The sequence below is a fragment of the Vicia villosa genome, linkage group LG1 (genome assembly GCF_029867415.1).
Source record: "Vicia villosa cultivar HV-30 ecotype Madison, WI linkage group LG1, Vvil1.0, whole genome shotgun sequence".
NCBI lineage: Eukaryota > Viridiplantae > Streptophyta > Magnoliopsida > Fabales > Fabaceae > Vicia > Vicia villosa.
This window is the reverse complement of record NC_081180.1, coordinates 15,131,776-15,144,176: the sequence shown is the minus strand read 5'-3', so window position 1 is coordinate 15,144,176 and position 12,401 is coordinate 15,131,776. Positions and strand designations below refer to the sequence as shown.

Genomic DNA, 12,401 nt, shown 5'->3' with positions numbered 1-12,401 from the left:
AAGGGATATAAAAATAATAACTCATTACGATAAAAAAAATGAAGAACTTATATAATTTTTTATTAAAATTTATTTAAATTAGTACTAATAGCTAGATCAGATCCAAATATTTTAGTATTAGAATTTTCCTTTTTATTTTTTAGTTTAATTATATAAATGGAAATGAAGCAACCTATATAACTCAAGACAAGTATTCAAAATAGCTAATGACAACTTGATTTACATTCCAAATATTCAATTTGTTAGATTGAAATTCAACTTAGACCTATTATTTGTATTGATGTAACTTAGGATAGAAGAAGAACTCAGAAAATAAGTTATGGAATTAGTAGTAAAATGATGTCTGAGTGATTAGAAGCATAACCAATTAATTCATATAGGTTTAACAACATTTTATCTGGTTTACTTGAAATGCTAGTAAAGCAGTAGTCAAAGTTAAAGTTAGTTGACAATAACTAACTCATAACAACTATAAATACTACTACCTCCATTTTAAAATAACAGTCACTTAAAGTTTTTGTACATAGATTAAAAAATATAATAATATTATTATAAAGTATTATATTTTTATTAAATTAACCTTATAAATATATTGAAAGTAGTGTACATGATAATAATTAAAAAATAATAATTATTTTGATATTAAAAGGTGATAATGACATTTATTTTAGAGTGAAGTCCCATTTCAGTCCCTCATAAAAACTGTAAAGGTCAGATTAGTCCCTGAGAAAAAAAGTCTCAATTAAATCTCTTACAAAATTTAACCGAGCCATGTTAGTCCCTCAACTAGCATTTTTTTAAAATCGGTTTTTTTTTCTTACTTTTGAACTGTGACTGGACTGTTAATAAAGACTCATTTTAGTCCCTCACAAAAAAGGAAGAGTCCAAAATAGTCCCTAAGAAAAAAAAATGTCTATATTTAATCCCTTACAAAATTTAATCAAGTCATGTTAGTCTCTCTTTTAGTATTTTTTTTTTCAAATCGATTTTTTTTAAATTGTGACTGGACTCCTATTTTACGACTGTTGAATTGAAATTATTTATGAAGGGATTGTAGATAAATCATCGCGATACCACGACGTTCTTTTCTTTGTTTGGTTTATTATCAGGCTTATGGGTGGGTGACTATGATTTTTGTTGTTATGTATTCTTGTGTATTTGCTGTCGTTATTGTTTTAGTTATTAATGATCTTTTAGGAATGTGTAGTTTTGTTGCTAATGTGATTTAGGATAATTTCTTGCTTTTGTAAATAATACTTGTGGCGAAAATAATACACATGGTATGTTGGAAGAAAATTAGTTTATACAATATCACTTAGGTTTTGATGATAACAAAGTATTTAATGAACAATTAGGTACACTAACATATGTTCAAGTGTGCAGGATCATTAGTCAAAGAATTTACCGGACTCTGACTCTGATAGGAACATATGAAGAGAAGCTTGAGACTCAGATTATGAAAGATCAGAATATGATGACTCAAATTCTAAATGATAAGATTTTAATGTCTCACATCTAGGGAACACAACTTTTGGTGGAAACTTAGACTCTGAAGCCCATGTGTAAAGGAACTCAACTTCTGACCCGTATTCAATTTCTGAAAGCAAGTCTATTTTGTCAAGTCCAGTCATAGTTTAAAAATACAAAAAAAAAAATCATTTGAAAAAAATATTAAAGAGGGACTAACATGGCTCAGTTAAATTTTGTAAGGGATTAAATAGAGACCTTTTTTCTCATAGACTAATTTGGACTCTCTCTTTTAATGTGAGGGACTAAAATGGGTCTTCATTGGTGGTCCGGTCACGGTTCAAACGTAAAAAAAAATAGTTTGAAAAAAAATATTAGTAGAGGGACTAATATGGCTCGGTTAAATTTTGTAAGGAATTTAATATGGACTTTTTTTCTCAGGGACTAATCTGACCTCTACAGTTTTTGTGAGGGACTAAAATGGGACTTCACTCTTCATTTTAAAATAAATTTTATTTGTTAAAACCACAATTTTTTTTAAAACGGAAGGAGTAACAAATTGACCCGTTTAAAATGAAAAGTAAAACTCCTTCTCAATTAAAACCATCTAAAGTTACATTTTTAATTTCTCTTTTTGACTTAATTAACCTTTCTTGACAACTTTGATATGCAAGTTTTCCAGTTGATGTTGTGTAGAGAAATATTCAACTATCTACTTGCCTTTGTTCACTTGCTCTCTAAGAAAATATAATCTTTTTTTTAATAAGCAATAGTATATTAATAGGAGCATAAAAAGTACTCAAACAGAACAAAGTCACCAACAAGTGTTTAGACTACACCAGAAAAATAAAACATCCTAATTACAATACTCTAATGGTGCATGAAATCATTCATACCAATTACACATTGCTTTCCTTTTAGTTCCAATCCCCAACCACCACCATGTGTGCATTTTTAACTTATGAACGATCTCATCCACATCCGGGACACCATTGTTAAATATAATATCGTTTCGCTGGTTCCAAATACACCAACAAGTTGCTAGCCACAACGCCCCTGCTCTTTTAAGAGCACGTGATCCCTGCAAATTAGCCAACATGTTTCCAAAATGAGATGGACACACAGTTCCTTCATTACTTGCAATCCCCACCCAGCAATGAACCTTCTCCGAAACTTTCCTAATCATAGTACAATTAAGGAAAAAATGATTTACTTCCTCTATCTGCAAGCAACAAAACACACACCTACTTTCCAATTCAACCTGAATTATACCTTTATCAACCATAAGTTTCCTCGTTGCCAATCGATTTTTCAATAGTCTCCAGCCAAAAATGCTGACTTTAGATGGAACACACGACTTCCAGACCATCTTAACAGCCTCCAAGATATTGTCATCCTTCCTAACCATATCATCTTCATTCAACAATTCAGAATAGTAAGATTTCACCGTATACTCGCCTATTCCTCCCAAAGTCCATACGACTGAATCATTCACATCCCTTCTAGGAAAAACATCAACCAAGATTTCCACCAACTCTATCTTATCATTCAAAGCATCCATGTTTGCCATTTTCGAGCCTGCAACAATCTGCCATCTCCAGCGGTCATCAGACCAAGACCTCATAGAATTCACGCACACACCACCATTAGGAATAACCATATACAGATTTGGAAATACCTCACTCAAAGGTCTTTGCCTTATCCAACGAACCTTCCAGAATGGTATCATGTTGCCATCTCCTAACTTGAATGACAAGCAATTGATAAAGCTGTTTGTTTCGACAGAGTCACCTAAAGCCAACAAATCCCTCCACCAAGCTGATTATATGCTCCTAATGCCACTTCTAAGCTTCTGGACTATTCTCTTCGACAGAACCCCATACCTAGCTTCCAAAACACCCTTCCAAATTGAATTTTCCTCCGTGAGGAATCTCCATAACCACTTAGCTAGTAAAGCCTTATTAAACTTAGCCAAGTCTTTGATCTCTAATCCACCATCCTTTTGATGTTTGCACATCGAGCTCTAACTTACCCAATGCATACCTTTCTTATCCTCAGTGTGATTCCGCAAGAACTTCCTCTGAATTCTATTAATCTCTTCCACCACTAAAGCTGGGATTTTAAAGAATGATAAATAATACACTGAAACATTTGATAGAATCGAATTAATCAACATGACTCTCCCCCTATAGACAGCATTCTTCCAATCCAAGGTGGAAGCTTAGCTTTCATGGCCACCAAAAAACGGATTCCAAAACTTTCCTCTCCTATGGTTTCCTCCCACCATGATACCTAAGAACTTGAAAGGAAATTCTCCAAGTTTACACAAAAGAAACTGACTGGCAGCCTGTAAAAACGATTCCTCTAAGCCCACCCCATACAACTTACTCTTACTCATGTTGACTTTCAGACCAACAATCATTTCAAAACCTCTCAAGACAGATTTTATTGCCCATAAATTCCTCCACGAGTCTTCCCCCAATAATATTGTGTCATCAGCAAATTGCAGAAAATCATAGGACACTTCCTCATTCACCTTGAACCCTGAGAATCCTCCAATGCTAACAGATTTTCTCACCATAGCCGCAAATGTTTCCGCCACAATAGTGAATAGATAGGGGGACAAGGGTCCCCTTGTCTTAATCCTTTCGTTGCTACAAATTCTGCAGTGGGGCTTCCATTAATTAGAATTGACATATTGCTATTGACATATATATATATATATATATATATATATATATATATATATATATATATATATATATATATATATATATATATATATATATATAGGGGACGACTCAAGTGAGAACACTTGGTTATTATGAGAAATGAGAACAATGAATCACGACCATTAAATTTTAATTTTGTTGATTTTAATGGACTAGATTGATTTCTATTTCTATTTTGATTTAAAATAAATATTAAGGATCATAGAAAAAGAAACCAATCAAATCCATTAAAATCAACAAAATCAAAATTTAATGGTCGTGATTCATTGTTCTCATTTCTCATAATAACCAAGTGTTCTCACTTGAGTCGTCCCCTATATATATATATATATATATATATATATATATATATATATATATATATATATATATATATATATATATATATATATATATATATATATATATATATATATATATATATATATAAAGTATGTCATTCTTAGAAAATAATTAGAAAATTCGAAGGAGAATCCGCAGGCAGATTCTCCTGCAAATTTTAAATTTAAGGATATAACCAAAAATATTTAACATCCAAAAACTATTTTCAAGAAAAAAACATACTAGACACTTAAAACAAAAACACGCACTTACATGAACAAATAGATCATTTAAGCCTTTAAAATAATATTAATTTTAACGTGCACCAATTTCAAATTAATATCTTAGTACTACCTTTATTAATAATAGTGGTGAATAAATCAATGAAGAATTGATACAATTGATAAATATGTATTAATAGAATGCACTTATTAAAATAGATTTCATTAATTTTTCACTTCAATCAATTTTTTATATATTGAATACAATTTATTATTATTTGAATACATTACAAAAATTTAAAGTATTAGTTATAATATTAAATTTATTGACCATTAAAATAATTTTATAAATTTATCTTTAAAAAGAAAAATAATTAACATTTTTATAAGTTTTTTCTATATTATAAGAAACCATAATTAAAAATATTAGTTATAGAACAATATTTAATCTAGTAGTTGAGTAATTGGAAATAGAGATAGTAGTTCTATTTCTTATTCAAAGAGAGAATTCTAACTTGTAGAGTGAATGGACTAGAGGTTACTAGTTGAACTATATTTGTGAGGTCATGATGATATTACACTCATCATTTATAGTAGAGTATTATTTATAGTAGAGTATAAACTAGTGAAAAGTTTTTTCTTTACTCTAAATATAATAAATCTTTCATATCAAATACTAATAGCCTTTTTTTGTTCAACCTAACCTCAATCTACATACTATTTTCTAAAAGGTAATGGGGTGGCCACGGCCTTCCCCAATCACCCCCTGGCTCCGCTAATATCTACAAGAAAAATTAAAATTGTCATTAACCAGAGCCAAAAGCGTTCTGTAATTTGAAATAAGTGTGGATGAACCCAATTCATACAACCCTTATGTTATCAACAAAATATAAAATAAAATTATAGTTTAAGTCAGAAAATATCAATCAACATGTCTCAAAACTTCATAAAATAAGTGTGGAAGAATCCAATTCATCCAACCTATTCTCAAAATCCAATGAATTGTATTTATTTTTTATTTTATATTCAATAAATTATTTTTATTATAAATAATATAAAATATATTTATTTAATAAATTAAGTTATTTTTAAATTTTATATTGAAATATTTAAAATATCTCTCTCTTATTATTCTTTAAAAAAATCCTATTGCAGGAGTACTCTAACTTTATTTTCTTTATTTTGTTTGTGCAATTAATTTTTGGGTGGATTTACGCAATTGATTTGAATTAGTAGAGATTTGTTTTAATTTTTTTTTTTTTTGGTACAAAGATTTGTTTTAATTTGTCTACTCAATTTTATACTTTATAGAATGCACTTATTATGGTAGATTTTGTTCCTCTCGTACTCCTTTTGTAATACAGCAGCAATTCAGACATTTTATAAAGTATAAAATTGAGTACAAATCATTATTACATATTTAGATAAAAAACTTATGAAATCAAATTTTGTTAAATATATGTGTGCTTATCAACTTTTATAGAGATAATTATGTCATTTAAAAAAATTATGGTTAAAAAATTTAGTTTACAGAGATATTATTAAAAGATTGGGTTAACAATCATTTACCACTGGCGAGTTTTGATTTACCCCTTTTATAAAAAAAAATTGGATTATCTCCCAATAATATTTGGGCACCCCTAAGCGTGTAAAAACCAGGGGTAAATCAAAAAAATATATTTTACAAGGGTAATTTTTCCTCTTCGGGGTTAAAATTATAGGGGTAATCCAAAACTATTTTTTAAAAGGGATAAATCAAAATTCGCCTATATGCAGGGGGTAAATGATTATTAACCCTAAAAAATTTAATAAAATTTTAAAAAGTAAAATAAATTGTTAGTAAAAAATAAATTAAATTAATTTTACGGATCCATCCATTGAAAAGTTATTAATGAATAAATCCAATGGATTATATCTTTAATAGATAAATTAGATTGGATTTTTTAAAAAAAATATTAAAGAATTGTTAATAGATTAATAGATTTATATTTCAATTCATATTCATGTAACTAGTAAAGGATCCGTGCGTTCGCACGGTCACGCAAATTCGATATAGATAATAATAAAATATATAATAATATAAAATGCATATAAAAATTAGTTTCATTTAATATGAAATTCATATAATTTGGTAGTCAGCTACCATTGTGTCCGCACGCGTACGTTATTGTTTAAAATATACCATAAGTATCCATTACCCCTTCGTTCGCATGGGTCACGTAATAATATATCTAACCAATAATAATATTATTATGTAAATTGTTTTAAAATGTACCACATATAAATTCATTAATTATTATATTGTGTATGAAAATCCATTCCGATATTTAAATAATGATGTATAAAAAAATATATATATTTGTTTAGAAATCAATTTATTTTAGCATAATAAATTTTAGCTTGTCAAAAATATATAACAAAAAATATATCAAAAAAGGGAATATATTATATTTTTTTGGCGAAAAATATAGAAGACAAAAAAAGCAATGTTTATAATTTAATCTTATAGATAATGTTAATTAATAATATAAATTAAAGCATATTATATAGTTTTCTTATGGCCAAATATGAATGAAGATAATTAATATTAAATTAAGTAGTAAAGGAATTGTAAAAAATAAATTCAGTTAATGTAATTAAAAATATATCGAATTGAATTTTGAAAAAATCAAGTGAAGACCCAATTTAAATAATTCAATGTATTAAATTTTATCAAAATTAACAGAATGATGTGTATATTGATAAAACGATATTAATTATTCATTTGAAGAGTTTAATATATTTTTTATGTAGTCATCTAAAAAGCCAGTATACCAGTTTCCCACATTTTTTGCACGTTTCCCTACTAAGTAATGATAATGTATGTGAAGTTGTACTTTGGAAAAAGAAGTCTAAGAGGTTGGAAGGTTTCAGTATATAAGTGGATGAGAGGAACTTGAAATTAGGTTTTAATCTCAAAAGCGAAATATACTCCATCGGTTGAACGAAAATGGGTACCTTCTCACAGGTTAAGAAAGCATGCAGGTTGTGGATTCTTTTCTGCTAAATCCAATATTTTTCTTTCATTTTTTTTAAGAGTTTGATTTTGATTTAACCTTGTTCTTTATCATGTAGAAATTTGAAATTTATTCTGGTTGAAGATCGTTTACAGCGATTCGCCATTAAAAGGAAGATTAAACAAAGATCTAAACTACTGCGCATGAGAGCGAAGATGAAGAAAGAACGGATTACGAAGGTGTGCACTGATTTGGCTGTTTATGTACGGGACAATGTTGCATGCATGTGGGAGAGTGATAGCAAGGTGAACAACATCGCACGGGTGTGGCAGAATGAGATGGTTGCAATCAATTGGATGCGGAGTCATGAAGGAATCAGATCTGGATTGAGGTTTGCTGTTGTTGAAGATGTTCAGTTTGTAGCTGATGTTATGGGCAGTGTGGGATTGGATATGAAACCCAGAATGGTAGAGATATCCGATGGAGTGTGTGTTGGTTGGATACGCTTTGAAAATGAAAGGTATGACTTTATTGTTCAAAGATTTACGAAAAGTTTGAAATTATGTTAGATGATATTATTTGGGTTTCAGAATCATAAAATGTTTGTATTATGGATGACAGTGAATGGAAGATCTGGACAGAGTTGGTGAAGAAACTGAAAACAATGGTTAGGATTGTATTTGTTGACATATAATGTTGTATAACATTGATATTGAATGCTTTGCATTTTAATCTGTATGTTTCTGGAATTTTTTTAACATTGTTATGTATGTAAAATGCAGGTTTAGATGATGGTGATTTGTTGATGTCTTAATGGTTAGGCTGGATGCATTGATGACGACTATTTGAAGAACAATATTTTTTTGGTTTAATCATTTTGCTTGGTTTAGTAATTTTGCATTCTTAATTTGAATGTAATTTTAAGAACTTGTTTTATTTAATCTTCAGAATTTTTGTTTGGTTAGTAATTGCCTATGGATTGATAAGAACTTATGCAAATTTAATGTTATGATATTCTGTTATGCAATTGCTCTTATTTGCTGGTTTTGTAGCAGTCATTGTTTGACAGATACAATTTGTTATTGATTGGGTATGCTTTATATTTTACTTATTTATGGAAGATATGTGAAGTTAATAGGGGAATATATATGGCTAATGTCCTGGGGATGTACAATATTTAAATTATTAAATAAATTTGTTTATGTTGGGATTTGATTTTGTTAAGTCTATGTACTTTTTTTTCAAAATATTATTAGTTCAATATAATTGTTAAGAGTAGATTTGCAATAAAATATACATATGACAATCATTGTCTATATGAAAAACTTTAAACAGTTGAATTTTGATGCCCAACAAAAATGTTTTAACATTGTGTGGATTTGATATAATAAATTAAATATACATGATATGAAATGGGAATATATTTTAATGCATTGATTAAAAAATATATTGGACACATTTTGTCTGTTAAAATTATTTTAATGTGTATTTAATAGTGGTAAATAAGATGTAAATAATAATAACAAATTAATATATGGGTAATTTAGTTATATAAAAAAAACCATTATTAGTTTTAATATGATGAGTGGGTTATTTTAAAAAAGAATCTGTTAATTATTAATTGCGTTTGTTAAAGAAACATATTAGTCAATCGCTTCTACATTTCTTGGGCTATTGGGAATTTTCTTGGTCAGGGCAACCCAACAATTTTCTTGGCCCATTGGAAATTAATAGCTGTAAATTGCCCAACATTATGCGGAAGCAGAGAGACAGCTTATAAATTCATTTTTTATTGAAAACAAAAGCACCCTCGGCAAACCAAACGCGCGAGCTTTCTGAACAGTATGGTCATTCCAGATTTCCTGCATGCTAGAGAAGATGACCGGAGGAAGGAAAACTGTCCACGGATGTATATCAGACGAAGACGGCGTAGAAATCAGGTACTGCTTTTCATCGTTACTTTAAGAATATAAATCTGATTGTTATTATTTCAAGTTTCAGTGTTGAAGCATTATTGTTTCTAAATGGGTTGAGATGCATGTGTTTGGTAAAGGCGAAAATTTATCTGCAATTGAAAAATTTTCTGAAATCAACTTTTTAAAGATTAACTGTGATATATGCCCTCTTATGGCTATTATAGATGTATGGGTGATGAAACATTGTCGGTTGTGTCGTGTTTTTTCTGTGAAGTTTTTTTGAAGATTCTCTAAGTATGTAGGTGTATGTTAAATAAATACGTACCAAGAGTCGTTAGGGTTTATGTGTATTTCAAACTGAATTTGCAAAAACAGAGTACATCAGGTTCGATTAGTGATTCTTGGGTTTTTACTACTGTTGGGTAATCTTTTGTTCGTATTAAGTCTGTGTTTCTATTAAGGATCGTTTTACATATTTGTTTGTTCATATTCTGAATATTTGTTGATTGTTCATATTCATTTCCTGTGAATCATCAGTAATCTTGAATTTGTTCGTATCAAGATAATTTTTATTGAGTAATTCAAATGGCTTAATAATTTCGTTAAATTTATAAGACAAATATTTAACTATTGTTATGATTGTTTTTGGTTGTTAGCGACGAAGGAGCATGGAGGTTGATAGATGGATTGGTTGCTGAAACGGGGTACAATGCAGATAAGGCAAAAAAAGCTTCGAAGAAAGCGCAAAGAGTAAAAGAACATGGGAAAATACATCGGGTTGATCAAATGGCTACGACATCCGCCACTGCAGTTCCTCAACCTTCAAGTCATGAAAATGTTGTGATTCTGGATGTAAAGGAGGAGCCAATGGAAGAAACGATTGAGGATAAGAAGATTGACAGTGTTAATGGGGATCCAGGGATGGTTTCAAAGAAAAATATGTGTAGTGAACGAAGTGTAGGAATTAAAGAAAAGGAAAAAAAGACCGTTCGGGCAGTTTCATCACGGGGAAAAGTGAATCCGCATATATTGAGAAAGGGAAATCAATCAAAGAAAGGGAAAGGGAAGGCGTCTACTGATATTACAGAGGAGTTGTCGAATGGGGCAAAGAAATTCACTTGGAAAACTCGTATTACAAACGGCAAAAAAAGTGCAAAAAATGTGATGGTAAGATAACACAATCTAATGTGATTCGTATTCATTTAATATAGGAACAATATGAAATGTAAGCTAAAATATCTGTGTATTTATGCAGCATTTTCCAAAGGAAATAGCTAAGAAATGCCTCCGAGTATATCAGGATAAAATTAAAGTTGTAGACGCGGCGACTCGAAATGTGTTCAACTGCAGGCTTCATAAGGCGAGGAGGAAAGGAGTCCCAAGCACTTATGAAAGGTACATGGCTCAGGGCTGGTATGAATTAGCTAAGAGTATCAAACTTTGCAATGGTGATACTTTAGTCTGGAGCATGTTGCGGTTTTCGCCTTATGTGCATTTAATTGTGGAAAGGCGTTAGGATGGTGACTTTGTAAAGTGCTGTTTTTTATAATTCCGAATGATACAATCAAGTGTTTTTATAATTGTAAAAACCTGTATAACATGAGTTTAATCTTTATGTAGTAATGTTGGATTTTATATCAACCATTCTACCATTACAAACAGAAACTTGATATGTGTTGTTTAACATTGTCAAATAGAAAAAGGATATAATCTATAATTTAATCATTTGGAGGCAGTTTTATTTGTCTAATAAATTGATAAAACATCCAATGAATTTAATAAAATATTTTAAAAACGGTGTACTAAATTTATGAAGCAAACTTCTTTCAATAATGTACATTGTTTTCGAGTATGGTTGTAGATAAATATCCTGATTATATTAAATTATGGGACTGATAAAAGGGAACTGTAAAAGAAAACGGTAATAATTTTCCTTTTAAAAAAGTTTAATAGTCGAAGAAATTAAAAAATTTGTAGGCCTTAATTGTTGAAAATCAAGACATAATAATTTTCTTCCATAAATATGTAAGTCATATTAAGTAATCTTAAACGTTAAAAAATGTATCAAAAGAAATTCAAATTTAAAAATTTTATGACGCGGCCCAATTAAATTTTCCAACATGTTAAGGGCCAACAGTATGTGTTTTGATATAATATTATTGAGAAATATAAATTTCATATTTTGTTGATAGAATATTATTTTGAAATATATTTTTCATAATATACGAATATAGTTTTTGTTTGTCTGCACATTATAAGTGTTTTTTGTATGTTATGGATAAATATAGTGACATCTAACTTTAATGTGGTTTTTTTAATGGAAATATGAAAACTATAATTTTGTTACAATGCTGTCCTTTATAAATAGTTAGTGCATCTATTATATATAGATTACAATATGTGTGGACATGTTCCACGGCCCAACATTTAAGTGTGTGCCTATTATCATATATAGGAAGTTGTTGAAAAATGGAAATCGCTTGGTCTATTATAACCAAAAAAACTGTTGAGTATCCAAAAATAAGCATTTAGATTTTATTGGAATCGTGCGCTCGGACCTCCTATATTAACCAATTGTATTACATTTCTATTAAACTAACCTTTCAGATACATTTGTTTCCTTTACTATAGTATTAAATTATCGTCGTTTGGTTCAAGAAGTATAGATAAAGAAGTTGGGATCCTAAGTGAAGAAACATTACTTCTCCAAAGGACGTTAGGGTTTCGTACTGGTGAGGAGCAGTTGGT

At 29.5% G+C, this 12,401-nt stretch overlaps 2 protein-coding genes across 2 annotated transcripts; one reads left to right on the top strand and one right to left on the bottom strand.

Annotated features, from left to right (window-relative positions):
• Positions 1–2,353: 2,353 nt before the first annotated feature.
• Positions 2,354–4,048, bottom strand: LOC131651517 (uncharacterized). The gene is made up of 3 exons (XM_058921200.1): positions 3,760–4,048; positions 3,500–3,579; positions 2,354–3,211 (listed from the first exon to the last, which is right to left on the bottom strand). Exons 1-3 carry the CDS (start codon positions 4,046–4,048, stop codon positions 2,354–2,356), a joined length of 1,227 nt encoding a protein of 408 aa, XP_058777183.1.
• Positions 4,049–7,730: 3,682 nt separating this feature from the next.
• On the top strand, positions 7,731–8,525 carry LOC131651445 (uncharacterized). Its single transcript, XM_058921131.1, has 4 exons — positions 7,731–7,765; positions 7,856–8,257; positions 8,359–8,413; positions 8,520–8,525. The coding sequence occupies exons 1-4, from the start codon at positions 7,731–7,733 to the stop codon at positions 8,523–8,525; spliced, it is 498 nt and encodes a 165-aa protein (XP_058777114.1).
• The last annotated feature ends 3,876 nt before the right edge of the window (positions 8,526–12,401 follow it).